The sequence below is a fragment of the Andrographis paniculata genome, unplaced genomic scaffold, assembly GCF_009805555.1.
Source record: "Andrographis paniculata isolate CXL003 unplaced genomic scaffold, ASM980555v1 Contig79END, whole genome shotgun sequence".
NCBI lineage: Eukaryota > Viridiplantae > Streptophyta > Magnoliopsida > Lamiales > Acanthaceae > Andrographis > Andrographis paniculata.
In genome coordinates, this window is record NW_026137616.1 from 235,924 (window position 1) to 261,297 (window position 25,374).

Below are 25,374 nucleotides of genomic sequence, written 5' to 3' on the forward strand. Positions count from 1 at the left end.
TCAATGAGTTGAACTAAAAATAAATAAATTTGTTAATGATTGACACAGGTTGTAACTTAATATTATATGTAACAGTCGATTAATGTTGTCTCCTGTGGTTGATTCATCGGGATTAAAATATTTAAATTAGACTTTGGTGGAGATTAATGCACTAGTTTAATATTCAATTGTCACTACTAAGAAAAAATTGAAATTAATTTTTTTTTTTAACGCTCATTTAGGGGCACGTAAATAAAAAAAGTACGGGCTGGTCATCGCAGGTGTTCGAAATGCTGGTAACTCCTGGGACCTCCATTCCAGATGGATCTATACCGCCCACAGTATTGCACCGTGAGGATCTGCCGTTTTTGTGGTCCATGGAGCTCCTACAAATTCTTCAATTACTAAACATAACTGGCTGTGTTCATCAAAATTGATAAATTATTATTTTTAATTATTAAATAAAAAATATAAAACTAGCCTCGATATTTTTTAATAATAATAATAAATGGTTATACTGTACCTCGATTTGAGTATGATATTAATTGCATACACCAACTCGAATGAGTCGATAATTTGATTAAATAAGATGCAAGGGCAAAATGGGCATATGGATAAGGATAGTATGCATGTAACGAATGTAAGAAATGGACAAATTAAATAGTCACGAATATTTAGGTTGCTTTATTTATAAATAGTATGTATATCGTAGGCATGACGTCTTATATTGTTGTTTCTTTCCGCTTATAATTAATTAATTAATTAATTAATTAAAAATATTTTGCGGATCGTGTGTGGGATCGTAATCTTGATTGTTGTTTTATTTTATTTGATTTGATTTATGACACTTTGATTAACAAACTCTGGTTAAAGTTATGGTGTAGCAAAACAAAATTTCACTTTTACCATCTTTACCTTTTTTTTTTTTTTCTTTTTCCCACGTGGAGTGATGAGCAATAATCTCAAAATTATGGTCATGTTTAGAAATGTTTGAAGTTTTTTAAAAGGTTTAAATTAGTAAAAAGAAATATATATATATATATATATTTAAACATAAGTATAATATTTTAACTTGAGGCAGTATTTTTAGGTGAATATTTTCTGTGTGCAGTATAAAATTGAATTAAAAGTATAAAATATATTATTCTTTGAATATTCAATTTTTTTTTATGAATATTTCAATTTTTTTAAAAAATTTTTTTACTTATAATTTTTTATTCTTTATGAATATTATTTTTTGGAATCGCAAAAGATAAATAGTGTTGGGAGAACATAATCAATATTTTCGTATTTGTTATTTTAAATTTTGAGCATTTTTGTTTAATTTGATATTAATATGTATTAACATAAAATTTTAAATATAATTTAATTTTGGGAATAAATATATACTCTAGTGTCTAAGCCTTCAAACTGTTGATCTTTACACCGGAGAGTTTATTTTCCCAAAATAAATATCAGGTTAAAGAAAAGAGAAGTTTCCATTTTCTATTATTTAAACATAATAATAATTATTATTTTTTTTTTTTGGGAAAGAGATGACTTGGTGGTGTGGAATTGAGAGATCATTGGTTCGAACTCCGACGCCTTCAAATTGATTTGCTCAGTATGATTTATCTTGTCGTGTCTAATTTGCAAATTATTAGATTCGTCTGAAGTTTACCCAGAGCACACCACCCAAAGTATAACGTTATATTGTATATTATGTGAAATAAAAGTATGCGTTATATTTAAAATTTATATTTTATAAATTTTTGAATTGATATTATTTGAGAAAACCATTATAATTCATGTGTTATATAGAATTTTAAGTATGTTTGTTTGCTACTTGAGTTTAATTAACAAGGTTTGTATTAGTTCCTTTAAGTATTCGAGTTTGTTTGTATAAATCTTTAAGCAATTATATTGTTTGAGTTCTTGTTCGTGTTAGTTCAATTAAGTTTATTCTTAATTTGTTTTTATATAATGGAATATGTATGATTTTTATTTTTTTTAAAAAAATTTATATATAATATTTATATATATATATATATTATAAATAGATTATTTTACAAATTAATGTTGCAAATAAGATTCGGATTCCTTAGTTAATATATTGTTTAGCGTGTATTCAGGCGTATGTGTGTGGTGAGTAATTTCTGGAATAGGATGGCCAATGGTTAGAGATGGCCTTATCTTTATTCTTACACAAAAATCGTTAGTAACACTGTAAGCACGCTTCTTCTGACTTCTGACACCCCTGCTCTCCCGCATGTCCCTAACCTCTCTCAATAATGTCACACCCAAAATTGCTTCTACCAGATTCTGTTTTTCTCATTAACCCATTATACCCTTTGCTGTTGATGACGGAAAGAAAATTAATCACACAACAATAATGCGAGATTTCTTCGCCATGTGAGCCCGCAATTTTTCCCAGCGATGGCGGATTCAATGTTTCAGGTTTGAGCGGAGATTGCGACCAAGTTGGGGAGCTGTAAACCGTAACAATGTCGTTAGGGAGTTGAAGCTTGAAGCGTCGTTAATGGTGAGGCGACAGCGGAGGGGAGAGAAGAAGATAGCTGTGTGTGCAGAATTGCGGGTAGGTAGGGTAGGGAAAACGTAGGTACAGAAAGGGTAAACTTGTCATTTCGGGGTGGCTTGACCTGGCGGAATCACTACTTTTTTATGCCTTCCAAAAATCTCTGAGGCTTTTGATTGATTGGTTGATTCATCGTTGGAGGGATAGCGCGGCTGTGGTGGTGGTGCCATTTCAGTAAGTTGATCTTCTCAGCTGAATGGTCATTGATAATTATAGAATAATTATGCTTGCATAATTCGAAAGATTTTTTCGGGTATGAGTTTTATGTTTTTGGTGTGTTTCGGTGTATTATGTAATGGAGGGACTGTTGTTTTTGCGATGAGAATGTAATTCGATTAGCTCTATAAGTATTGTACGCAGTCGTACAGAATAAGGTTGTTCGAGCGAGGGGTGATGTTTAGCCTCCTTCATCAGTTCAAATTGAATATTCATTTAATTTTAAGAGGTGGGAGCTTTTTCAAATTCGGTAACTTGTCCGATATTAGTTACATCATTTTGTGCTATTGAGCTATAGTTTATAGTTCCAATGTCTTGTCAATCAGTTATAAAATTGAATCTGAAGCCTGAGATTGATTCTGCTTCACAGGCGCTTCATAAATTGGATTCTAGTTGGAAGAGGGGCAGATTATTGTGCCATGGTGTCATTTCCAAGTTTTTCTGTACAATCCAGGTAAAGCTTGCTAAAGGAAATTGCACTTGATCGTCGATTATCCATAGAAAGCCGAGTTTATGAAGTTGGTTTTGTGTTGCAGTTGTTCAAGATGCCTCTTAGTTACAGATCCAAATGGAATTCATTCATCTAGAAGTTCTATTTCATCAGTTGCATTGGCTAGAAAGGCTGTGAAATGGAAGGAATCAAGAAGGGGACAGCACCTGAAAGCATTAGCATCCAGTCTGATGCTCGTAAAGGAATGCCGGGGCTTGAAAATAACGGGGTCATTGAGATGTTCAGATCTGAAATATCCGCACAAACTCAAAGTTGACGAGGACAATGCAAGAAGAGCCAACCAAATATGTAGTTTGTTTAGGTACATTTTCCGTTTATGTTTCCAATTTTTTAGCTATCTGGTTACCGAATGAAGACATCAGGATTGATCAACAACATTATTCAGTGTCTTTGTTTTGGGATAAGATGCCAACAATGTGGTTTGGAATATTTCTACTGACTGATCTCCTGAGCTTAATTTAAATTTTTCTCGATTATCATTTCAATTTCACTAAACAAATAAGTTCTATCTTTTTGTAAATATTTTAGGAGTTCTAGAGTTTATTGCAAGGCTGCCACATCTGGAGATTTTTCTAGCAATACTCCCAGTCAATCGAGTCAATATGAGAGAATAGTCGAAACATTGACAACTCTTTTTCCAGTATGGGTATGTCTGGGCCATTTTGTTGCAGCAGGATGGTTTCATTCTGGTACTTATTTGCTGTATCTCATGAAGAATGACACTCTGAGGAAAGCTATCACGTTCTGTATTTGTTTAATCTTTTCAGGTCATTTTAGGAACAATTATTGGTATTTACAAGCCTGCCATGGTAAGGATTTTTCATTAATAGTTGTTGAAAATAATCATATATATTTAGTCCCGTTTTAAATCTCCTACAGGTGACTTGGTTAGAGACGGACCTATTTACTGTTGGTTTAGGTTTTCTCATGCTCTCGATGGGATTGACATTGACATTTGATGATTTCAGAAGATGTTTGCGCAATCCGTGGACTGTGAGTAGTAACTCATCTGCAAACTACATATAATTCTCGAGATTTCTGGGCAAGGACATGAGTCCATTATTTTGTACTTCGATAGGTGGGCGTTGGATTTCTAGCTCAGTACCTCATCAAACCAATGTTGGGATTTTTCATTGCAATGGTATGTCACGTATCACTAGTAAAATTCATTTTTGCTCGTAATTGCTGATAGCTCTGAGTTCTAACTAGAAAATGGAGTATGTACTAGTATATCTTCCAACCATGTCGGCTGCTAGCTTTCAACACTAAGATGTGCTTTGAATCCCATTTTACCAAGTTGTTGATATTGTTTGACTGTGTTTTTCATGATTCCACCAAACTACTAAAATCTGTACGGATGTATGTATGCATTTGTTTTACAGACACTAAAATTGTCCGCTCCTCTGGCAACTGGACTTATTTTGGTTTCATGCTGTCCTGGAGGCCAAGCATCGAATGTTGCTACATACATTTCAAAGGGCAATGTTGCACTCTCCGTTCTTATGACAACGTGAGCTACATTCTGGTTTCTTTAATTGCAGCATTGCATTCAATATTCAGCATTTCAAAACGACTCTTGAATTGATATAACTTAAATAATATCTTAGATTGTAAGTATGCTTTTTCATAGATGATAAGGTGATGGAGAAAAAACCAACGGTATTTTAATTGCACTCGGCTTTTACAAATCTCCTGTTGCTGGTTGAAGGGGGTGATGTGTTTCTCTTTACCGTTAGCATATATGTCAAAATTATTACCTGTTTAGATTATCTACCTGGTTGAATTTGTGGGTTTGAATGACATCCATTTGATACTACCATAAAAATTCATATAGCAATTTTTGGTCACACTTAACCCTGAATATCATTGAAAAGTTGGATGCTTTGCAGGCGACTACATCTCAGAATTATAATGTTGAACTAAATGGCTATTTGTGTTTGGCATTACAGGTGTTCTACCATTGGTGCCATTGTAATGACTCCCCTTCTGACAAAGCTTCTAGCAGGTCAGATTGTGCCGGTTGATGCTGCTGTGAGTTTCTATGTTCTTTGCTAATTCTATACTTTAAAAAAGCTCTCTTTCCAGTGAATGAAACAATTATGGGACTGTAGTTGTTTATTTTCTCCTTTTGTTGATCTTGAGATATACGGTTCTTTTGGATTTGGAATTGTTTTCTCAGCCTGCTTATATTTTCTTGTTCTTACAGGGCTTAGCTATCAGCACATTTCAAGTTGTGCTAGTGCCGACAATTATTGGAGGTGAGGATGAGACTATATAAATAATATTTTTGTTGCTCAAAACAATGACTAACTTTCAATCTCTTTTGCTGTTTCTCAGTTCTATCAAATGAGTTCTTTCCAAAGTTCACCTCAAAAATAGTTAGCATCACACCTTTAATTGGAGTCATTCTGACGACCCTTCTATGTGCTAGTCCGGTGAGTAGAAGTTACCAAATCACAACTAAACTGCGCACGCGTGCTTAACAAAGAAATGTTGTTTCTACCTCTAGATTGGGCAAGTTTCGGAGGTGCTGAAAACTCAGGGCGCGCAATTGATATTGCCAGTGGCTCTGTTACACGCTGCCGCATTTTTTCTTGGTTATTGGATATCAAAACTGTCATTTGGTGAATCGACTTCGAGGACCATTTCAATAGAATGTGGAATGCAGGTGAGTATCATATGTAACATAGGCTGAATCCACAACTACTTATGAACTTCATTGACATTACAAGAGTCAATTTATTCTCTCTATGTCTGAATCGACAGAGCTCTGCACTTGGATTTCTTCTAGCTCAGAAGCACTTCACTAATCCTCTTGTTGCCGTGCCTTCTGCCGTGAGTGTCGTCTGCATGGCTGTAAGTCTTTCAGCTCAGCTGCCCGGCAACAAAATTCAACTTCTTGTTTTACCTGGCATATTTCTTTCAAATTCATTGAGTCAGATTCTAATGTATTTTGTTCTGGTACTTGTGGCATACATCAATACAACAGTTGGGAGGAAGTGGACTTGCAGTGTTCTGGAGGAACCGGCCAATTCCAGCTGATGACAAGGATGATTTCAAGGACTAGGAATATGAATATCTATTTATTGTGGTTTGGAAAAAATCCTGAGATTGGCTTAACATTGTTGTGTTTGGACAAAGGATTGTTCTTGCAAAATTAATTATTAATTTATACAATATTCACAATTTCACATCATTCCCCAACAAAGAAACACAAGACAAGGCCAAGGCTTAGAAGTAAAGCATTCCAAGAAATGTATGTGTGTGTGTTTTTAACATTAGTCTGTGCATGATTCATTCCAAGAAATGTGTGTTAGTAAGTTTCCTATACTAAGTAAAAAATAAAATAAAATCCTATTCTTGTGGGATAAAATAGGGGTTTTCACACCCAGAGAATATATAAACTGGAAAAAGATATCATTTTTAAGCTACGAGGCGTTTTTATTTAGGATTAAGGAATGAGGGTTAAATCGACTCGGCGTAAAGAGAACTGCCCCGGGAAAAATTGAAGCATTCGGAATCGAATAAAGAACCCCATTAGGGTTTAACGGTGTAACTGATTGCAGCGATGAGTAATGCTACTCGGTCAATTATCTGCCCCGCGCGGTCCTCTTTCCATTTGCTCCGCTCTAGCGCTGGATTGGGTGGGGCCAAGTGGTGGATGCCGGCAGGCTACGGCGCTTCACGATGCGCCTCGACGAAATCCGGCGGCGACGGGAAGAAGTCGCTGGCACGAATGGCTGAGGTTCAGCGGCTTCTGTACCAAGCCGTGGAGCGGTATAAATCCGGCGGAGGAGTAGAACCTATCCCTAAAATCACTCTGGGTAAAGTTCTTCACTTTGTTCGAATATATTTTTACATTGTCAAATTGTCTGATTGATGTTTCTACGAGGTTCTTGATCTGAAGCGACGAAGTGATTAATTTGTTGTCTTTCGCAATTAGCAGATTTTGTTGTTGTGATTATTGGTTTGTCCTTGCGATCAATTTGTTGATGATTTTAACTTGGAAATTCCATAGGAACTGAATTTTGGTGCCTTGATTTATATTGTTCCTTCAAAAGGTTGGGAGCAGTCTCCATGATTTGACTGTTGAACTGGAAAAATTGATCTGATTGTTGTGGTTTTAAAATCTAAAGTGATTCAGAGTAGTCTCCATAAGAATCATGAGTACATGCTAAAGTGATTTCGCAACAACATGTTAATCATATTTCTCAGCTCCTGATTCACTATTAGGGATATCTAGGACTAGGACCATGAATTACACCTGCAGTGTATGAATTAGTTTTTGGCTCAATATCCTCCTGTCCTCTACCAATTGCCATGCACTGTGTTCTAATCATTTGATCTTGCCGAAAGAAGGGTTTATTAGAGTATACAAGTAACTGACTTGACTATGATGGCAAATTATAGCACAATACGGTTTTGTAAGGATTGCTCACCCAACATCTTTGGGGGTGTTTACTGCATAGCTAAGTTGAAAAAATATCAGACTTTTATGCATTGTTATGTCTATGATATTTATCACATTTTTGTTGGTTTATATTTTGCATTTATAGGTATGACTACTTAGGACCGTGTTAGGCGATTGATTTCTTTTATGTTCCATCCACTTTAATAAATTTCTGAAAAGTGGAATGCTCATTATTTCAAATCAGTAAATACTTTGTATCTAATCTCTAATCGTAATAGTTTCTGAAATGTTGTGCATGATGTTAGAAAACTTAGTCATATTTAAGCCTTGTTCAAGTAATCAGATTTCTGAATATTATTACACATGATATGATATTTTGAATCCTATGTATCCTAATTGATCCTTCCTTTTATAGCTGAAATTCACAAATTCCTTGTGCCATTATAATTACGGAAAAACAACCTAGGTGGTTGTGAAATACTCTAGAAATGTGTTTTCAATCTAATTTTTCTGCTCAGATAAACAAATCTTTGTTTTTGCTTATTATTTAGCAGAGGTTGGGGTAGCTAGTTAGAGAAGAGACCTGCTTGTGAAATATAATTGATGATAATGGTTCTAGTGTTGTGTTCGTTTTTGCCCGACCCATTTGTTAAAAGCTTTTTTTCTTAGTTTCCCATGATATATAGCTGATTTCATTGACTTATACCTCTTTGGAATGAAGAGGGTACTAAGCATATTTAACTTATGCAAAGAAGGAATATATTATAGGAGTTACTCTCAACATTTTTCTTTTATTTTTTCTCTCCACATACAGATCATGTTACCATAAGCTATGGGAACATCGGGCAAGGAGGACCTCCGAATGCTAACAAAAGTTTGTGATACCATATTTCTATTGTATTCATAACTTTTTTTTTTATTTTTTTAAATCTTATATTTTGGGTATGAATGATGCTTTGAATTTATTTTCTCAGTAAGCTCCAAGGTTGAAATGCGGTTTAATGTAAAAAATGCAAATTGGCTAAACGAAAGGGTGAGGGATAGGATTTTACAAATGGTGAGATGCTGCTCCTCTAATTTTCCTTTGACATATAATTTGGGGTTGAAGTAGTATTTTGCCGACTGCCATGTTCTTGGCAGCTGACCGTTCTCCTTGTGCTTGAATGTACAAGCGATACATCATCCATTCTTCTTATTATTCTTTCTTAGCTAATTCTTCGGCATTGGTGAAGTTCTTGGTAGTATTTGTGTAGTTCTCACAATACACTAACTTCTGATGTTGGTGATAGGAAAAGAACCGAATCAATAAAGACGGGGAGATAGTGATAACATCAGCAAAGTCAAGAGCCCAAAAGTAACACACATCAATTTGGTATTGTAATTTACATTTGTTTGCTACGATCTTCGAGCAGTGCTCACACCCTAATTTGATTTAGGAGTAACACTGAGGATGCTGTGGCAAAATTACAAGTATTCTCATACCAGAAAAAGAAACTGCAGGTATTTATCTCTTAGCAAGGACAAATTTTGCCGTGATGCATTTTTTCCCGGACGTGCTAAATTTGCAATGAATTTGGCAGGCAATCATAGATTCTGCTTCTTATGTTCCAACACCTCCTTCAGAAGCGACGCTCAAGAAGATCGCCATGTTGTAAGAACTCAAAACATTATTCTTCCCTTGCCTTAATCACAGCATGACAGACTCTAACCATTCGATTCTCACCACACAGGTCGGCCCTCGGCAAGCAAAAACAACTGGAAAAGAAGAAAGCAGAGCGACAAAAGTAAGCGATGGAAGAAGTTGCGACGGTCTACGAATCTGCGCCTGAATAAGAACACAACTCCTCAGCATTGTCGATCAGCAGTTTTCTCAAACTATAGTCCCTTAGACACACATATTTGCTATTTATTGTCCAAGAAAGAATCTCATTATTGAGTTCACAAATCATATGATATGAATGGTAATAACTTTACAAACTTTATTCTCAATTAATGTGTGGCAAGAGAGACCACCAGTTTCATAATCCCATTTGTCTTTTTATATGGATATATGCAACTATAGTTTCCTCGTTGCAAAACTATCTATTATTAATCCATCCTTAAAACTTATGTACAGCCAGCCCTAAACCTTAAAACAATCGAACTCCAATTACTTCCTGATGACAAATTCTTCTCCTGTATGGCTATCGACAGTTTTGATCCACCTACTCTGACCCTTCTTACCGGAGCCACCCCCTTTGGCACCAATATAAGCCATGTCCAGCCCCTTCCCCACCGGCAGGAACTCCGACCGTACGATCCTCAAGCCCTGGTCGAGCACGTTCCGCCACCGGAAACCGACAGTGGCGCCAGAGCTGGCATTCTTGCAGATCAGAACAGCTCCTCTGTGTCCCAACTTTGCTACCCTGAGTATGCTTGCAAAGTTGTTCCTCGAGCAGTCCACGAGCAGGAAGTCAATCCCTTCGAGCCCTTCCACCGCCTCCTCCGGCCGGCCCACCACCACATCTGCCGCCTGGCCGGAATTTCTCATGGCCTCGATATAGGCTGACCTTGAGTCCTCATCAGGGACTACGCAGACGTGCCTCCCCCCTGAGTGGCGCGTGGCAATGGCGAGCCCAATGCTGGAGGCGATGGCACCGCCACGTGTCCATGTTTCCACCACCAGCCGGGCGTTCCACCCTGCCGCCATGGCTGAAATGAACTCTGCTACACTGGATCCTTCCATGTCTCCACACTATATAGTAATACACACAGAAGTTCAAATATATATATTTATTTCTCCTGGAGAAGAAGCTCTGATCTGATCAGTGATCATCAAAACAAAAAACGAACTTACTGATATCACGGTGTCTGTGTAAGCCTTCAAGGCAATTTCTGGAGACCAAACCAGCTTCATAATCTTGTATGTATGTATAGATGAATTGTCCCTCCCAAGTTGTATTTGTTGTTGTGTTTCTTGGTGTTCAAGTTGAGGTTTTCGTTTTTCTCTATCTTCAGGAGGAAAGTGGGAAAATGATGGGATGGCACTTTAGTTGTCTTCGAAACGGGTTTTAAACGGCGACGCAAAGACAAGTTGGACAAAACCATCTCTGTCAAAACCGTTGACAATTACTGCCACCAAAATCCAACATGGCGGTTGGATTGATGCAAAGATTTGTTTTTTTCCATTGATATGCTATGCTCTGCTGCAGCTAACGTTGATAACTCGACAACAATTTCTCTATTATAAAAATTGTCAAAGGAAAGAAGAAGATTTTTATAAGGTAAGAGTTGGACAACAGTTCATTCCATGCTGTAATTTCCTTATTCAGTAAATTCATATGTGTGGTTTTGAAAATTTAACATTTAAAAAGAATTAATAATATAAGATAGATATATATTCACGTTTGTATCTATAGAAAATGCTTAAAACTCAAATTTAGTGCGTTTTATAATATATAAAAAAAAATTACATGTTTCTAGAGGAAGTAGGGCAAAAGTCAAATCATACAAATGAAAACATAATTGGTTTTCAAAACCATCCAATTCCTATTTAAAACCATATTTGTATATCCTACTCTAAGACAAAATTAATACTAATATTAATTTAATAAATCCTTTTTTTTATTTAATTTCAATTCTACAACGTTAGTACTTATCCTTAAAATTATACTCCGACCCGACATAATATTGCCTGCGAGAGTGACTCTATGGTTTCTTTAACAAGGAGATCCTGGCCGTCCGTTCTTTTAAAGCCAACTGCATCTATTGGCTACTAAAGAGCCACGTCACATGACGTTTTTGTCAAGAGTTGAGATAATAGGCTATGGAAGATCCAGGATCTCAGCACCAGACAGTAATGGCTCCACTCTTCCATGCCCGTCGTGGCCATCCCAGAATTTTATTTTGCATTAATTTATTGTGGGAAAATGTATTGACTAAATTATAAATTGATGAACAGCTTCTGACCATGTCTTGAATGCAAAAGATCACTATTATCATTATTTTATTGAATGATGAAGAGATAAGTGTTAGTTTAGTACAAATGCATACTTATATAGATATTTACGACAGGGACTAGTTTATTGCTTGTAAGAAGAGTTGACCTTTGATAGTCAAACAAGGGTAGAGATGAAAAGGATGAAGAATTATCATATTTTTATATTGACATATATTATTTTTATTTTTATATAACGAATTCCGTTATTAAATTTTACCTTTACTTAATTTATTAATTAAGATAGAAGTACATTGGATTTAAACAATTGTTAAAGCACAATTAATTTAAATTTACTTGTCCAATTTCTAACTGGGCCCAATCAAAGCACTCTTTCACTGCCCATATTACAGAGAAAGCCCAATTTTCAAAATAAGGCCCATGAAATACTTATTATAGTATAGAGAGCATTACGACGTCGTCTTCTGCCTGCAGCTCTGCTGACGGTAAAAGGCTAAAAGCATTTCATCGAATACCTTGCAGCCATGGCGTCAGCGCGGTGCCACTGCGTCGCCACACGTGTCTCCTTCCCCTTTTTCTCAAAGTCGAAACCATGCACCTGACCACCGCCTCAAGACTTCGGCAGCTCTCATTCCCCTCTCGCAAGCTCCCTCGAAAATGCATCGCCCCAGCGTTTTCGTCCAGTTCCTAAGATGCAATTCCTGCAATTGCCGCAGATTCTTCTCTACGCAGTCGTCGCTCGATTCAGCTGGCCCGGTGGCCTCGCTTCTCAAGTCGCGATCCGTGATCCGCTTTAAGGGTCCCGAAACCATCAAATTTCTCCAGGGTCTGCTGACCAACGACGTGCGGAGTTTGGACCAACCAGAATCCACTGCCGGGAATGGCGTTACCCCCAACTTGTCTGCACTTCAGACTCCTCCTGTTTACTCCGCTATGCTGACTCCGCAAGGAAGGTTTCTTTGCGATTTCTTTCTCTACAAGCCTCCCCGTTCCGATGAAAAGCTCGACCGGACCGGGTCTGGGCCCGGACCTTCCTCCGGCGAGCTGGAGATTTACGCCGATGTCGATCGGTCCATCCTGGATGAAATCTTGGCGACATTAAAAAGGTTAGGATTTGAGAATCCTTTTTTTTTTTTTTTTTTTTTTTTTTTTTCTGTCTATTTCTACTGCTGTATGGTAACCAACCGTATTGTTCAGCATGTAAAGTATTGTGATTTTAGGTAGATGTACTGTTCAAATTAGTTAGTTGTGGAATATGAAACTGCAAGTGGTGGATGCCATTCTCAGTAGCAAAATTTTCTTATGGAAAAATCTTTAAACACTTACCATCCTATAGTAGATTTCCTGTGCAGAAAAGATCGCACGGGGTAGTGATATTGCAGGATTGTCCAGTGAGGAATGTTTATGAGGGGTAGTTGAATTGTTAAGTGAACTAGTTGCTGAGACACATCTACTGTTATGCAACTATAGGAACTTCTGGCGTGTGAGTTAAAGATCAACACCCTTCTTGCCTCTTTGCTCAAATTAATTCTTCGGGTTTTGTTAAATAGATGAGTTAACTGTCTAAGTAATAGTTCTTCGAATATGCTTAATACCATACTCTATGTAAAAAGGTGCAATTTTGAACAAGAGCGTGTAAAAGATTTGAATTATTTATATTTGTCTTTCGATTGTCAGAAGGTTGGAATGTTTGATATGTGTCTATTGAAAGAGTGGATACCCGTGTACAAAACCTATTGTCTAACTGAAAGTAGATTTCTCTTCTGTTCACCTCTTAAATTGTTGCGTGGCTATTTAGCTTTGAGTAATATTAATGCTAATAATATTTTAGTCAGTGTGTTCTTATTTCTGTGTTGGGTTATCTTTACTACTTTTAAGTTTTGCGAAACAATGTTATTTTACAGATACCGTTTAAGGTCTAAAGTTGATATTGAGAATGTAGCAGAAGATTTCTCTTGCTGGCAACGATTTGGCAAAAACCTTGAAGGGAAGTCTTCAATATCAGAGGATCCAGAAGCTGATTCTGTGGGTTGGGGTGGTACTGTGGATAGAGCTGGTGCATCAGCTTCAGAGGGAAATGCTTATGGTTGGCAATGGCAAAAGGATCCAAGATTGGCTTGTCTTGGATATCGAGGCATATTTCCATCCAATACAACTCGTAAGTTCAACAAAACACTGTATTTGTGCTTCAGCTGCTTCAACATTTGACTTGGTTTAATATGTTTAATTTCTTGCATATGATTTTAAGTTTTCCTGATTGATTCCTGGATCCGCCTTGTGGTGATCTGGTGTGTGTTAACTTTTCCACGCAGCACCTCTTGTTGAGTCGGATAAAGAAACCGATGAAGGAAATTTTGTTCTCTGGAGAATAGAGAAGGGTGTTGCTGAAGGTCCCATTGAAATTCCAAAGGGTAGATATTTTTCTACGATTACAAATTTTGTGTGCTTTGTCGATTCTACAGCGTTCCTCTTCACGTTTGGATTCTAAGCTACTTATATAAACTCTTCATGATTCTTTTGTAGGCGAGGCAATACCACTAGAATACAACCTAGCTGGTCTAAATGCGATAAGCTTTGATAAAGGATGTTATGTCGGACAAGAACTCGTTGCTCGTACACATCACCGGGGAGTTATCCGAAAGCGTTTGATTCCTCTAAGATTTCTGAGTGACAGTGGAAAAGGTAACTAGCTCCTCCCAATTAATCTTTTGTTCTTCAATGATCAGGCAGCACCATTAACTGCTGCATTTATTCAATTTAGATCTAGAGCAAGAAATACCTCCTGGTTCCGAGGTGGTCAGCACGGCATCACAAAAGAAAGTCGGGACAGTGACGACTGCAGTTGGATCATGCGGCCTGGGACTGCTTCGCCTGGAGGAATCATTCAAAGGGACAACCTCATTGACCATAAATGGTCACGAACATGTCAAAGTAGAGACCATAAGACCTAAATGGTGGCCGTCGCATTGGGCCCTCGATCACCAACAGCAGAGCGCCGCTGCCTAGTCTCGAGACCATAAGAATTTAGGGATTTCTAAGAAGCCATTTACTATCCAAACCTTGTTTCCTATTTAGATAATTTCATCCCTTTGAGTTTAGTACATTCTTGGATATGCTTAAAGCATATGCCAAGAAATGGTAATAGGGATCTATATTTATGTGTTTCTGTCTACACTGTTACATTAAATATAAGTTAAACATCAATGAGAAGAAGAATCTTTGGTAGAAGTAAGCAATTATTGATATGTTAAAAGTGCTGAAACAGGTACACTAAACCTATCTATTCCCAGAAACTATCACATATGCTGCTAAACATCACTCACTTTGCTCATCCAGCTCCTTAACAATCGAGGCAATGCTCGGCCTGTTGAGGGGGCTTTCATGCGTGCAGTTCAGAGCAATTTTTGTCAGTCGGGCAGCCTCACTTTCCCGGAACTTGCCGTGGAGTTTTGAGTCGACAAGTTCTTCCATTTTTCCGGATTCTGCTGCGGCGCGCATGGAACTCGAGAGCAGTCTCTTGCCGGAGAGCACTTGGAGGATAATAACTCCAAATGCATACACGTCGCTCTTCTCGGTGAACCGGCCTGTGGTGATGTATTCGGGAGCCATGTAGCCCAATGCAGCGCTGACTTTCAGGGCCGAGTAAACAACATCATCGGCAACGAGCTTGAGGAGACCGGAATCAAGAATCTGTGGCCGGAATTGTCGATCCAGGACAACCTTTTCCACTGATATGTTCTGGTGTATGATGGAGGGCTTGCTGGGCTCACTGCTGTGCAGATATTCTACACCTGTTTCAGAAAGAACACCTCATTTAAGACATTGTTGAAAGATATTCTTGAACAGTAGATATGTAATACTTATCCTATGTTATGGAATCAACAAAATGTGCACTTCAATGCTCGCAATTGTGGACCAACAATTGTCGGATCATTGACCACACATTTATTGCAACGGCCTGTGTAGTTTATAGCCTGGTCAAGAAACTACATTTAATTGCCTTGTCTGAAACAGATAGACAATGCCCTTTACAACAAGCAAAACCATTCGTATGTATGTCGATTCAATGCAATAATTCATGAAGAAACGAGTCTTGAAACTTGAACGAAGAATTTGTGATACCTTTTGCTATTCCATGGATGATTGAGACTCTAGTTGGCCAATCTAGGAGAACATTGCCGTTATCGTCGTGGACATCAAGATACTCGGATAAGTTACCGTTTGAGGCGAATTCGTAGACTAGGAAGCATTCGCCCCGAGCATTTGAGCAACAGAAGCCTTTCAACTTGACGAGATTCTCGTGCTTGAGAGAATTCAATAAGCTCAATCCTTTCATGAATTCAGCCTCATCTGTTTTGCAGCTAGTCTTGTTGATGCTCTTGATTGCCACGATCGATCCGTCTTTAAGAATCCCCTTGTAGACGGCCGAGAACTTGCTCTTACCGAGCAAATTCACCTCCGAAAAATGCTGTGTGGTTGATTCCACTTCTTCTAGATTGAACTTAGACCCCTGCACAAAATCATGGCACCCGCCATTGCAATCTTGAGCAGCACTCGCAGAATCCCAACCACTCGAGTATTCTAGAGCCACGAGAGGAGAGGGACTTCTCTTGAAGTCTTTTGCTTGCCAGTCAACACTCCGATCATCCGAAGCATCTGATCTATTCCCGACTTTCTGTTTGCCGCGGCGATAACGAACAATGCAGATAAATACCACCACCATTAGTGAGATTGTAAGTGTGATCACCCCTGCAACAATGGCTGCCTGCGGAACCTTTGATGATGATTTCGAGCAATGAGATCCATTGCAGGATAATGGAAAATTGGCTGATTGAGGTATGTTCGAAACTGTCCTGTTGGAAGATGGATCGATCTGATTGATATTAAGATTGTCCCATTGAGTACATGCTCTCAAGGAAGGAAATCCAGCGCCACATAAACCAGGATTATTCTCAAAACGAAACCTCTCTTCCATCCTCCTTAAAGCTACATTTCCACAGTTTTCAAGAATTCAAGAAACATTTTTTAAAAGTGAATATAAATCAAAATCAAAATCAGAACTCACCAGGGGGAACAACACCAGAAAGGGTATTGTTTTGCAGCTGGAGAATCTCCAATGAAGAAAGATTAGACAATCCAACAGGAATTGGACCAGAGAGCTGATTGAAACTCAAAAACAACCTTTTCAGCATCCCTAAACCTCCTAAACTTGCAGGAATTCTTCCACTCAGTCTGTTCCTTTCCAACGAAAGAAAACTCAGTTTTCTCAACAACCCCATTTCTGTCGGGATCATCCCTGTCAAGTTGTTGCAGCATAGCTCCATCACTGCAAATACGCTTATCTTCATCAATCAAAATTGCAATTATTTATTTTTAATTTCATCGAAGCTTAACAAACCTTGGAGGCTAGCCATGTTTCCAATTTCAGGAGGTATAGTCCCACTTAAGTTGTTAACATTGAGATACAGCTCAGTCAGCTCGGTCAGATTAGCAATCTCTTTGGGGATATCACCGGTGAGAGAATTGTAGTGCAAGTAAAGACCCGACAAGCACTTCAGCCCCGCCACCGCCGGCGACACTTTCCCGGTGAGCCCTTTACCCTGCAGAGAGATATTAGCCACTTTCCGGTGCTCGTTGCAGGCCACTCCGACGAATGACCCGCCGCAAGGGTCGCCGTTCTCCGTCCACGACGATAAGTACTTCTTCTCCGGGTCTAAAGAAGACTTGATCTCCATCAATGCTCTAAGCTCGGCATTCCCTCGAGCAGATCGTAAGCAGTAAGAACATACGAAGACGAGGAGGAGAAGGAGAGTGCATAGGTGATCCCGCCGACAGATTTTCTCCATTTTAGAAGCGTTACTCAAAATGAGAAAAAATTCGAAATTCGGACAATAGTTTTCGGCTCCTGGTCGTAAAATCACAGCTTCATTCTCATGGCTGCAATGAGAATTAAAAACGAGGGGCTTCTTTCTCTGTAAGTGGATCTTGTCTGAAGGCAATCAATTTCTTTGTGGAATTGTGGTTGGGTGGGAGATAGGGCAGATTGGCGATGAAAGAAAGTGGGGTTCAGTGGGAAAAGGTCGTCAGAAGGGAAGACTTTCAAAGACTGCATGAACACATTCGACATTACCACTCTTAGATCTACAAAATCTTCTTACATAAATATCATGCTGTGGATATTTAGAATTCACTTTTTTCCTAAATTTAAGCACATGAAAAGGGCTTTTTCACAAACATGCACCAGCTTTAAATCAAATAAAAAGAAAACCCCATAAAAAGAAAGGAAAAAAAAAATAAAAATACTTATTTGTTCTTTTCTCACCCCATATTCTGCTTCCAAAAATTTCACCTTTTTACCCCATATTTTCTTGTCTTACTTGTTGATGTCTTTCACTTGGAATTGGCCCTCTAATAATCATAAAGATTCGATCTTTTGAAATTGTAGTCAATACATTCAATTATATATGTTGAAACTAATGTTGGGTTTCAAAATTTTGAAATCTGGCGATGGAAAGGAATGGGTCACCTAATTCCAGAAGCTGCTGTTTGGCTGTATACATACTGATAGTGAATTTTTATTATAAAAATGACAATAATTTATTTTAGCTTGTCAAAAAATATATTAATAAAATTGTACTGGATTAATGGTTTCATTTGAACTTGCAGACATTCTCAATCTGTATTAAGATTCCTAATCTGGGGATACTCAAGTCAAAAAAATATTTCCTCCCTATTAGAGAAATTAAAAAAATTGCCACGTGTCAACGGTACTGTTGACTTTCCAGACATGATTTGAACCTAAAGGCCTAATCTTGATTTAGATTTATCAATCAAATCATCTCTAATACAGAGTAAATATTGTTCCTTATTGGCTCAATAATTATTTGTATTTCTTAGCAATGCTGGTAGTAATTGAATGTATGAGAATATGTGTATATATATAATTGGAAAAAAAAAAAAAGAAAAAGAAGTTAGGCGTAGAAATTAGGGATCCAATGAATTAAAGTCGTTAAACAACTTTGCAGAAAGAAAGATATATGATATAGAGAACAACAGGATACGGCGTCGTCTCGGCTCTCCACCATTCACGACAATTAATTGAGTTTTAACATAATAATAATAATAATAATTGTAATAATTAAGCCATTCGATTCAAGTCATGAAAGGTATGTATATCTATCTATCTATCTATCTGCATTTAGAAAAATGTGATTAATTAAAATTAATAGACTAATCAGTGAGATCGAGGGGACAAATTAAATGAAAACCTCATGAATAACATCTAATCTAATTAATTAACTACATCATATATATGTCAGGATGACAACAGCAACACTGCGCATATATAAATGGTACTGTACTGGGACTTAGTTTTCAATGCTCATGTATAAAAAGGTATCGAGATCCCATCAACTTTTCTTTCGCCACTTACAATCATTAATCATTATGTGCTGCAAAAAATAAAGGCAGTTTCTTTGTATTTACTTTTTTCTCATGCATGAAAAAACAAGTAGAAATAAAAATAAAAATAAAAATAAAAATACCAATTCTTGGGCTTAAGTTAACTTACTAAATCCAGCCCAGCCAGCCCAGATGCTCTCATTGGACATTCTGATCTGTATAACTGTTGTGGAATTGTCCGCCCAATTATTGCAATATTCAATAATCATTATTTTCCTCGTATAAGATTGTATTATAGTACTACTATTTAATAATTTTTAAATAAATAAATAATTTACACAAAATTGCTATTTTACGGATGTACTTTGGTTCTTGTTCCATCTTATTTACTCCGTACCCAATTTATTTCGTACACGTGTCTTTTAATAAAATAAATTATATAAATCTTATTTGAATTACAAAATAAACAAATAAAATAAAGAAAATTGGTGAGATTTTTTGGCAGTCGCACTACATGATGATAGATACGACTTTAGACAGCAACATTAATTATTGAATGGCGCACCAAAAAATTTGACCTTTACTTTGGCCATGGACATAATTAAGGACCATTTCATTTTCTTTAATTTGGCTTCCAATGGTAATGCGATTTTAATAAATTAAAAAATCGTCACTTCCCCAAAATATTTATTATTTATTTTTCGAAATTAAAAGTAATAGTGTGACGATGAACAGGAGCTCCAATCGTACGGTCACCACTTGAATTATATATATATATATTATTATTCAATGGTAGTTGTCACTTGAATATTTCAGAGTCAAAGTTATACAATTTTACAACTACATATCTATCTAACAATATTTTAAAGAATGATCAAATATGTAGAGAGGTGAGGTTGGTGAATTTTAAGTTGTGAATGCGACCAAATTTGTTGACTATATATATATATTTAGGATTAATTTGTTGGTTGTTGAAGTTGTTAAAAAAAGGAAAAACCTTAAGTTGTTTCTTTTATTTATATAAATATGAACTGACCCATATTGCATGTGGAATTTTGGATAGCCAATTTCTGTGGGCATATTCTGTTGGCTTCAATTACTGTAAAGCCATCCCTCACTTTAAAAATTAGTGTTGTTACATCCTAATTTTATTTTAAAAATAAATTTCAAATTTTATTTTAAAAAAAAAAGTATATTTCTTATTATATATATATATATATATATATGAATTATTCTGAAAAATATCTGAAACAATTATTTTCAAAACAACAAAATTACATAATATTTTTTGCAGTAGATTTGAGTTGATCTTATACACTACAATGGACTACCATTTATTACACAAAAAATAGTGTTTGTTGTTTGTCTGTTGTACATTATTATATTTGGTATATAGTTGGAGTTGCCGTAAAAATCTGTTTCTTTAACAAAATAATTTCATTTAAAAAAAATAAATTAATATATTAAATACATATTATATTTATATTATCTATTCAATTTTTTATAATTTACTTAAAAATAAAAATAAAAAATTAAACCAAGACACAAAACAATCACACGCTAATTGGTTTGTTATTTATTTATATATATATAGTTTCTTGGATCAGAAGAGGAAATATCTATGGTGTGTCGTCTTACTATTAATCTTAAAATCTACGAAAGACATTAATAATCCCTCAATTTAACGGTCAGTGCACGTGCACCAAACATCCTCCCTTGCTGAATAGTAGTTGAGATATAAATAAACATGTACACTTTCCTAGGAATTATTACTATTTTTATTATTATGATTATTCTAATACCCCAAACGAAGAAGATACTATTTTATAATATATATATATATATATAGTGTGTGTGTGCGTGCAAGTGAGAATCCACCCACCCACTTCATGGACTCACTAATTTCGTGTACAATTTATTTATTCAACAAAGCTGTGTTTCTCTATTGGATCAAACTTCCGCCATCTCACATTCTTTTACACATGGTTTGTCTATTGTCATTAGATTCGGCAGGTCATTTATCCAGTTCATACTTTCGAGTAACGATTGTAAGTTCCTATCTTATATATAAAAAAAAAGTGTATTTCTTTCGAGTTTGTGTTGAAAATAGTAGTATTATTTAATTTGAATTTTATATCTTAACTAATAATAGAGAATATATTATGTGTGAAAAAAAAATACTCCTATATATTATAATTTTAATAAAAATTAAAAAAAAATCCAAATAAAGAGTTTATGTTTGTTTTGTATTTCGGCAAAATTGTACAAAATTAATTATATGAAATATATAATTAATATAAATAATGAGATTTGTAAAAAATATAATGATAAATTAGTTATTATATAGTATTAAAATAAAAATAATAAAATTATGAACAAATGTATAAAAGTAGTATTCTCTTCATCATTTAATTTTATTATTCTTTTTTTATAATTTTAAAAGAATGTATAAAATTGAAAGGAGAGGTGTACTAATTTTTTTTTTTTTTTAAGTGTGGAAATCTGCCGCTACTATGAAATGTGCGGCTTTAAGTAAATTTCATAAATCTAATTTACAAATTAAGTCCGACAAATTCGATGGATAAAGATGATCCAGTGTTCAGTGTTGTGGGAATTACACTTGTGATTTGTCATAAATTCAAAATTCAAATGCCTCGAATCGTTAACACACATATTAGTTTAGACTGCAATTCATAGGTCATAAAAAAAAATAATAATAATAATAATAATAATAATAAAAGAAAAAAAGAAGGAGAGAAAGAGAAAAGTATTAATTGATTTTAAGGTACATGGATGGAGGGAATATTAAGCATAGGAAAGTCGCACATCTCAGACTCAACTAATTCGAACACTTCACAACTCTTACCACTCAAATTCATCCTCTGTGTGTGTATATATATACATATATATATATACATACCTTGCTCTGAGAGATACAAAGCAGCCATGGAGGCCAAGCACTTCCGGCGGTGCATCATCTTCATCCTCACCGTTCTCCTAGTCACGCTTTTCACAATCTACAACTTCCCCACCCCTCTCCCCGACAAGCTCGATCACCTCGTCCAGTGCGCCGGCAACTCCGCCTGGTGCACCTCCAAGAACCGCTTCCTCCGCCGCCCGCCGCCCCTCTCCCATGACCACACCAAAGACGTCCCCCACCACCCCCTGGATCCGCTCACCATCCGCGAGATGAACAAAGTGCAGAAGCTCATCAAATCCTTCTTTTCCAAATCGGGAGCAGGCTATGCTTATTCCGTCCACTCGCTGGTCCTGGAGGAGCCCGACAAGCAGGTGGTTCTCAATTGGAATAAGGGCTCACCCCTCCCGCCGCGAAAGGCGTCCGTGATTGCACGTGCCTCCGGCAAGAACTACCTGCTGACGGTGGACTTGGACAGCGGCGCGGTGGCGGAGCACGACACCAGCCACATCTCCGGCTTCCCTCTGGTGACGATGGAGGATATGCAGAAAGTGGTGTACGCTCCACTCTCTAGCGCCGATTTCAACCGCTCGATCCTCAAAAGAGGCGTCGATCCTAGCGATGTTGCCTGCTTGCCTTTCTCCCCTGGATGGTTCGGTACGGACATATGATTCTCCTTCAATTTCTATCAAATTCGGACATAACTTTTAAATTGAAGGATCAAGAACAGTAAAGAATCGAATCCCATCATTTAATTTTGTTCAGGCAAGGCTGAGGAGGGAAGACGATTGGTGAAGCTGGAATGCTTCTACATGAAAGACACTGCAAACTTCTACATGCGACCTATCGAAGGGATAATTGTGGTGACAGATTTGGACACCACTGAAGTGATCGAATTGATAGACAGAAGCAAACACACCCCCATCCCCATCCCCGATGGCAAAGGCTCCGATTACCGCTTATCCGCTCAAAACGGCGACGTTTTCCGCCTCCCCAACCCGGTCTCCATGGAGCAGCCCAACGGCCCCAACTTCGTGATCCAGGACGAGCATTTGGTGAAATGGGCGAATTGGGAGTTCCACCTCAAGCCCGATCCCCGAGCCGGCGTGATCATCTCCCGAGCCAGGGTGCGCGACTCCGAGACCGGTGCAATGAGGAATGTCATGTATCAGGGGTTCTCTTCCGAGCTTTTCGTGCCGTACATGGACCCTGAAGAGGCTTGGTACTTCAAGACATACATGGATGCCGGGGAATACGGGTTCGGGCTCCAGGCCCTCCCCCTCGATCCCCTGAATGATTGTCCCCGCAATGCTAAATATATGGATGCAGTTTTCGCAGCTGCTAATGGCACGCCGTATGTTAAGTCGAACATGATTTGTATATTCGAGCGATACGCTGGCGACGCTGCCTGGAGACATACTGAGGGACCTCTTACAGGCAACATGGTATAACTACTTGACAACCATCTTATAATTTTGGTTAGATTAGTGAGATGTGTTGTAGTGTTGAAGAGTTGTGTGTTTTCGTATAGTTCCTAGAGGCGCGGCCGAAGATTTCGTTAGTTGCAAGAATGGTTGCAACCCTTGCCAACTATGACTACATCGTGGATTGGGAGTTTCACGCCGATGGGCTTATCCATGTCAAGGTTGGCTGGCGACGACATCGATCATTGTAATCCTACAACATAGTACCGATGTTGTTTGGAACATAACTTTCTAACCGGATGCTTGCTTGGTTGATTGCTGTCCAGGTTACGCTCACGGGCATGGTGATCGTGAAGGGGACATCGTACATTAACATGAACCAAGTGAACGAAAACGAGGACCTTTATGGAACTCTCTTGGCAGACAACATAATCGGAGTCATCCATGACCACTACATCAATTTCTACCTCGACATGGACATCGATGGCGAGGACAATTCCTTTGTCAATGTACATCTCCAAAGGGCATATACGCACGGAAAATCCCCGAGAAAGAGCTACATGAAAGTTAACAAGACTGTTGCCAAGACGGAGAAAGAAGCGCAGATCAAGCTCAAGCTATACGACCCGTCTGAATTCCACGTCGTCAATCCGAGCAAGAGGACTAAAGTGGGCAACCCTGTCGGGTACAAGGTTGTTCCTTCGGGCAATGCTGCTAGCCTGCTCGATCCTGAGGATTCCCCACAGAAGAGAAGTTCGTTTACCAACAACCAAATTTGGGTGACTCCTTACAACAGGTCGGAGCTATGGTCGGGCGGGCTCTTCGCTTACCAGAGCCACGGCGAAGACACGCTTCAAGTGTGGTCCGACAGGTAAATGCGGCAGCTACTATTTATTACATCGCCGTTTTCATCAAGTGTAAATAATGATCGTGATTGAAACCTTATTGTATATCAGGGATCGGGCGATCGAGAACAGAGACATTGTGGTATGGTACACGTTGGGTTTCCATCACGTGCCGTGCCAGGAGGACTACCCGATCATGCCGACCGTGTCGTCTGGATTTGACCTGAAGCCGGTGAATTTCTTCGAAAGAAACCCCGTGCTGAAGATCGCTCCATATCAGGAAAGTGAACTCCCTGTTTGTAAAGCTACTGTATCGGCTTGATCGCCTGGCGCCGGGCTTAGCTTGTGCCTGGAATTAACTCAAATCGATCCACAGCGCCGAGTCGAGCAGAGATTAGCCATGACTATACATTCTAAAATTGAAGAAATAGAAGGATAGTAGGTTCGGTCGAAGCTTATACCGTGCACAATTTCTGGTAGCGGCTGCGACGGCTATACAAGAAAAAATTAAAGAAACGGAGATGCAAGTGTTTAGATATGTTTCTTGATAGATATATATATATATATATGTCCATGTCTGGACTGTAATTTTCTTCAGCTTTAGATTTGTGGTTATAGCTTTTTGATGGGAACGAACAGATTTTAATCAAATAGTGATCACTTTCGCATTGAATTAGGGTCTATTTTGGGGATTGGATTGGATTTACACTGTTCATCCAATTTTTTTTTCTCAAAAAATATCAAATCAAACACCTATATTTTATTTTTTATATTATACTAAAAATCAATTTTACATTCAAAATATCACATAAAACACCTATTTATTCAAATTCAAAAATTTTATTATTTCAATCCCAATTCAAAATCCAAACCTCCAAACAAACATACTTCAAAATAAGATATTTGGAAACAATTAAGTATAATACAATTTTTTTATTTTTTATTTTTTGTAGAAAGGTAAAATATTAATTTAATTTTTAATGAAACATTTGCAAACACAATTAATCAAAGCTTATTTAAAAAATATAACAAATTAAAATTTATTATTATAAGTTTTACTAAATGCAAAGTCAAATAATAAACACCAGTTTCTTCGCCATTTTATGTTTTGTGCATGTCCTTTCAATTTGTTCTTTTTATTATTTTCAAATCAAAATC

At 37.4% G+C, this 25,374-nt stretch overlaps 6 protein-coding genes across 8 annotated transcripts; 4 read left to right on the forward strand and 2 right to left on the reverse strand.

Moving 5' to 3' along the window:
- The first annotated feature begins 2,201 nt into the window (after positions 1–2,201).
- Positions 2,202–6,477, forward strand: LOC127240367 (sodium/pyruvate cotransporter BASS2, chloroplastic-like). 2 transcript variants are annotated; one of them, XM_051259016.1, is made up of 14 exons: positions 2,202–2,728; positions 3,141–3,224; positions 3,307–3,582; positions 3,810–3,927; positions 4,049–4,090; positions 4,161–4,274; positions 4,360–4,422; positions 4,664–4,791; positions 5,231–5,312; positions 5,488–5,539; positions 5,619–5,716; positions 5,791–5,949; positions 6,048–6,137; positions 6,271–6,477. In XM_051259016.1, the coding sequence occupies exons 2-14, from the start codon at positions 3,190–3,192 to the stop codon at positions 6,346–6,348; spliced, it is 1,335 nt and encodes a 444-aa protein (XP_051114973.1). In that variant the 5' UTR covers positions 2,202–2,728; positions 3,141–3,189; the 3' UTR covers positions 6,349–6,477. The 2 variants fall into 2 exon arrangements, with proteins under 2 accessions (XP_051114973.1, XP_051114974.1); XM_051259017.1 differs by lacking the exon at positions 2,202–2,728 and adding an exon at positions 2,799–2,999.
- Positions 6,478–6,703: 226 nt separating this feature from the next.
- Positions 6,704–9,716, forward strand: LOC127240368 (uncharacterized). Its single transcript, XM_051259018.1, has 7 exons — positions 6,704–7,105; positions 8,507–8,566; positions 8,667–8,749; positions 8,982–9,046; positions 9,129–9,192; positions 9,273–9,343; positions 9,423–9,716. The coding sequence occupies exons 1-7, from the start codon at positions 6,850–6,852 to the stop codon at positions 9,478–9,480; spliced, it is 657 nt and encodes a 218-aa protein (XP_051114975.1). The 5' UTR covers positions 6,704–6,849; the 3' UTR covers positions 9,481–9,716.
- A 69-nt stretch (positions 9,717–9,785) lies between these two features.
- Positions 9,786–10,820, reverse strand: LOC127240369 (uncharacterized). Its single transcript, XM_051259019.1, has 2 exons — positions 10,529–10,820; positions 9,786–10,426 (listed from the first exon to the last, which is right to left on the reverse strand). Exons 1-2 carry the CDS (start codon positions 10,586–10,588, stop codon positions 9,842–9,844), a joined length of 645 nt encoding a protein of 214 aa, XP_051114976.1. The 5' UTR covers positions 10,589–10,820; the 3' UTR covers positions 9,786–9,841.
- A 1,272-nt stretch (positions 10,821–12,092) lies between these two features.
- LOC127240371 (putative transferase At4g12130, mitochondrial) lies at positions 12,093–14,833 on the forward strand. The gene is made up of 5 exons (XM_051259023.1): positions 12,093–12,735; positions 13,534–13,787; positions 13,942–14,040; positions 14,153–14,311; positions 14,391–14,833. Exons 1-5 carry the CDS (start codon positions 12,287–12,289, stop codon positions 14,633–14,635), a joined length of 1,206 nt encoding a protein of 401 aa, XP_051114980.1. The 5' UTR covers positions 12,093–12,286; the 3' UTR covers positions 14,636–14,833.
- Positions 14,834–14,858: 25 nt separating this feature from the next.
- LOC127240370 (somatic embryogenesis receptor kinase 4-like) lies at positions 14,859–17,716 on the reverse strand. Of its 2 annotated transcripts, none has more exons than XM_051259021.1 (4): positions 17,028–17,716; positions 16,695–16,955; positions 15,752–16,615; positions 14,859–15,420 (listed from the first exon to the last, which is right to left on the reverse strand). In XM_051259021.1, exons 1-4 carry the CDS (start codon positions 17,473–17,475, stop codon positions 14,945–14,947), a joined length of 2,049 nt encoding a protein of 682 aa, XP_051114978.1. In that variant the 5' UTR covers positions 17,476–17,716; the 3' UTR covers positions 14,859–14,944. The 2 variants fall into 2 exon arrangements, with proteins under 2 accessions (XP_051114978.1, XP_051114979.1); XM_051259022.1 differs by lacking the exon at positions 14,859–15,420 and adding an exon at positions 15,476–15,603.
- Positions 17,717–21,864: 4,148 nt separating this feature from the next.
- On the forward strand, positions 21,865–24,889 carry LOC127240372 (amine oxidase [copper-containing] gamma 2-like). Its single transcript, XM_051259024.1, has 5 exons — positions 21,865–22,604; positions 22,713–23,392; positions 23,479–23,592; positions 23,698–24,242; positions 24,328–24,889. Exons 1-5 carry the CDS (start codon positions 21,977–21,979, stop codon positions 24,536–24,538), a joined length of 2,178 nt encoding a protein of 725 aa, XP_051114981.1. The 5' UTR covers positions 21,865–21,976; the 3' UTR covers positions 24,539–24,889.
- The last annotated feature ends 485 nt before the right edge of the window (positions 24,890–25,374 follow it).

Excerpts from the sequence above, each read along its gene's own strand:
- LOC127240367 (XM_051259016.1), top strand. The coding sequence starts at position 3,190 with ATGGTGTCATTTCCAAGTTTTTCTGTACAATCCAG. Across the intron at positions 3,225-3,306 it reads AGTTTTTCTGTACAATCCAG|TTGTTCAAGATGCCTCTTAG; the intron begins GTAAAGCTTGCT and ends TTTGTGTTGCAG. Across the intron at positions 4,792-5,230 it reads CTCTCCGTTCTTATGACAAC|GTGTTCTACCATTGGTGCCA; the intron begins GTGAGCTACATT and ends TTGGCATTACAG.
- LOC127240368 (XM_051259018.1), top strand. The coding sequence starts at position 6,850 with ATGAGTAATGCTACTCGGTCAATTATCTGCCCCGCGCGGTCCTCTTTC. Across the intron at positions 8,567-8,666 it reads ACCTCCGAATGCTAACAAAA|TAAGCTCCAAGGTTGAAATG; the intron begins GTTTGTGATACC and ends TTATTTTCTCAG. Across the intron at positions 9,193-9,272 it reads ACCAGAAAAAGAAACTGCAG|GCAATCATAGATTCTGCTTC; the intron begins GTATTTATCTCT and ends TGAATTTGGCAG.
- LOC127240369 (XM_051259019.1), bottom strand. The coding sequence starts at position 10,588 with ATGAAGCTGGTTTGGTCTCCAGAAATTGCCTTGAAGGCTTACACAGAC. Across the intron at positions 10,427-10,528 it reads ACACAGACACCGTGATATCA|TGTGGAGACATGGAAGGATC; the intron begins GTAAGTTCGTTT and ends ATTACTATATAG.
- LOC127240371 (XM_051259023.1), top strand. The coding sequence starts at position 12,287 with ATGCATCGCCCCAGCGTTTTCGTCCAGTTCCTAAGATGCAATTCCTGC. Across the intron at positions 14,041-14,152 it reads TCCCATTGAAATTCCAAAGG|GCGAGGCAATACCACTAGAA; the intron begins GTAGATATTTTT and ends ATTCTTTTGTAG. Across the intron at positions 14,312-14,390 it reads TCTGAGTGACAGTGGAAAAG|ATCTAGAGCAAGAAATACCT; the intron begins GTAACTAGCTCC and ends TATTCAATTTAG.
- LOC127240370 (XM_051259021.1), bottom strand. The coding sequence starts at position 17,475 with ATGGAGAAAATCTGTCGGCGGGATCACCTATGCACTCTCCTTCTCCTC. Across the intron at positions 16,616-16,694 it reads TTCTGGTGTTGTTCCCCCTG|CTTTAAGGAGGATGGAAGAG; the intron begins GTGAGTTCTGAT and ends GTGGAAATGTAG. Across the intron at positions 15,421-15,751 it reads CATCCATGGAATAGCAAAAG|GTGTAGAATATCTGCACAGC; the intron begins GTATCACAAATT and ends TTTCTGAAACAG.
- LOC127240372 (XM_051259024.1), top strand. The coding sequence starts at position 21,977 with ATGGAGGCCAAGCACTTCCGGCGGTGCATCATCTTCATCCTCACCGTT. Across the intron at positions 23,393-23,478 it reads GACCTCTTACAGGCAACATG|TTCCTAGAGGCGCGGCCGAA; the intron begins GTATAACTACTT and ends GTTTTCGTATAG. Across the intron at positions 24,243-24,327 it reads CTTCAAGTGTGGTCCGACAG|GGATCGGGCGATCGAGAACA; the intron begins GTAAATGCGGCA and ends ATTGTATATCAG.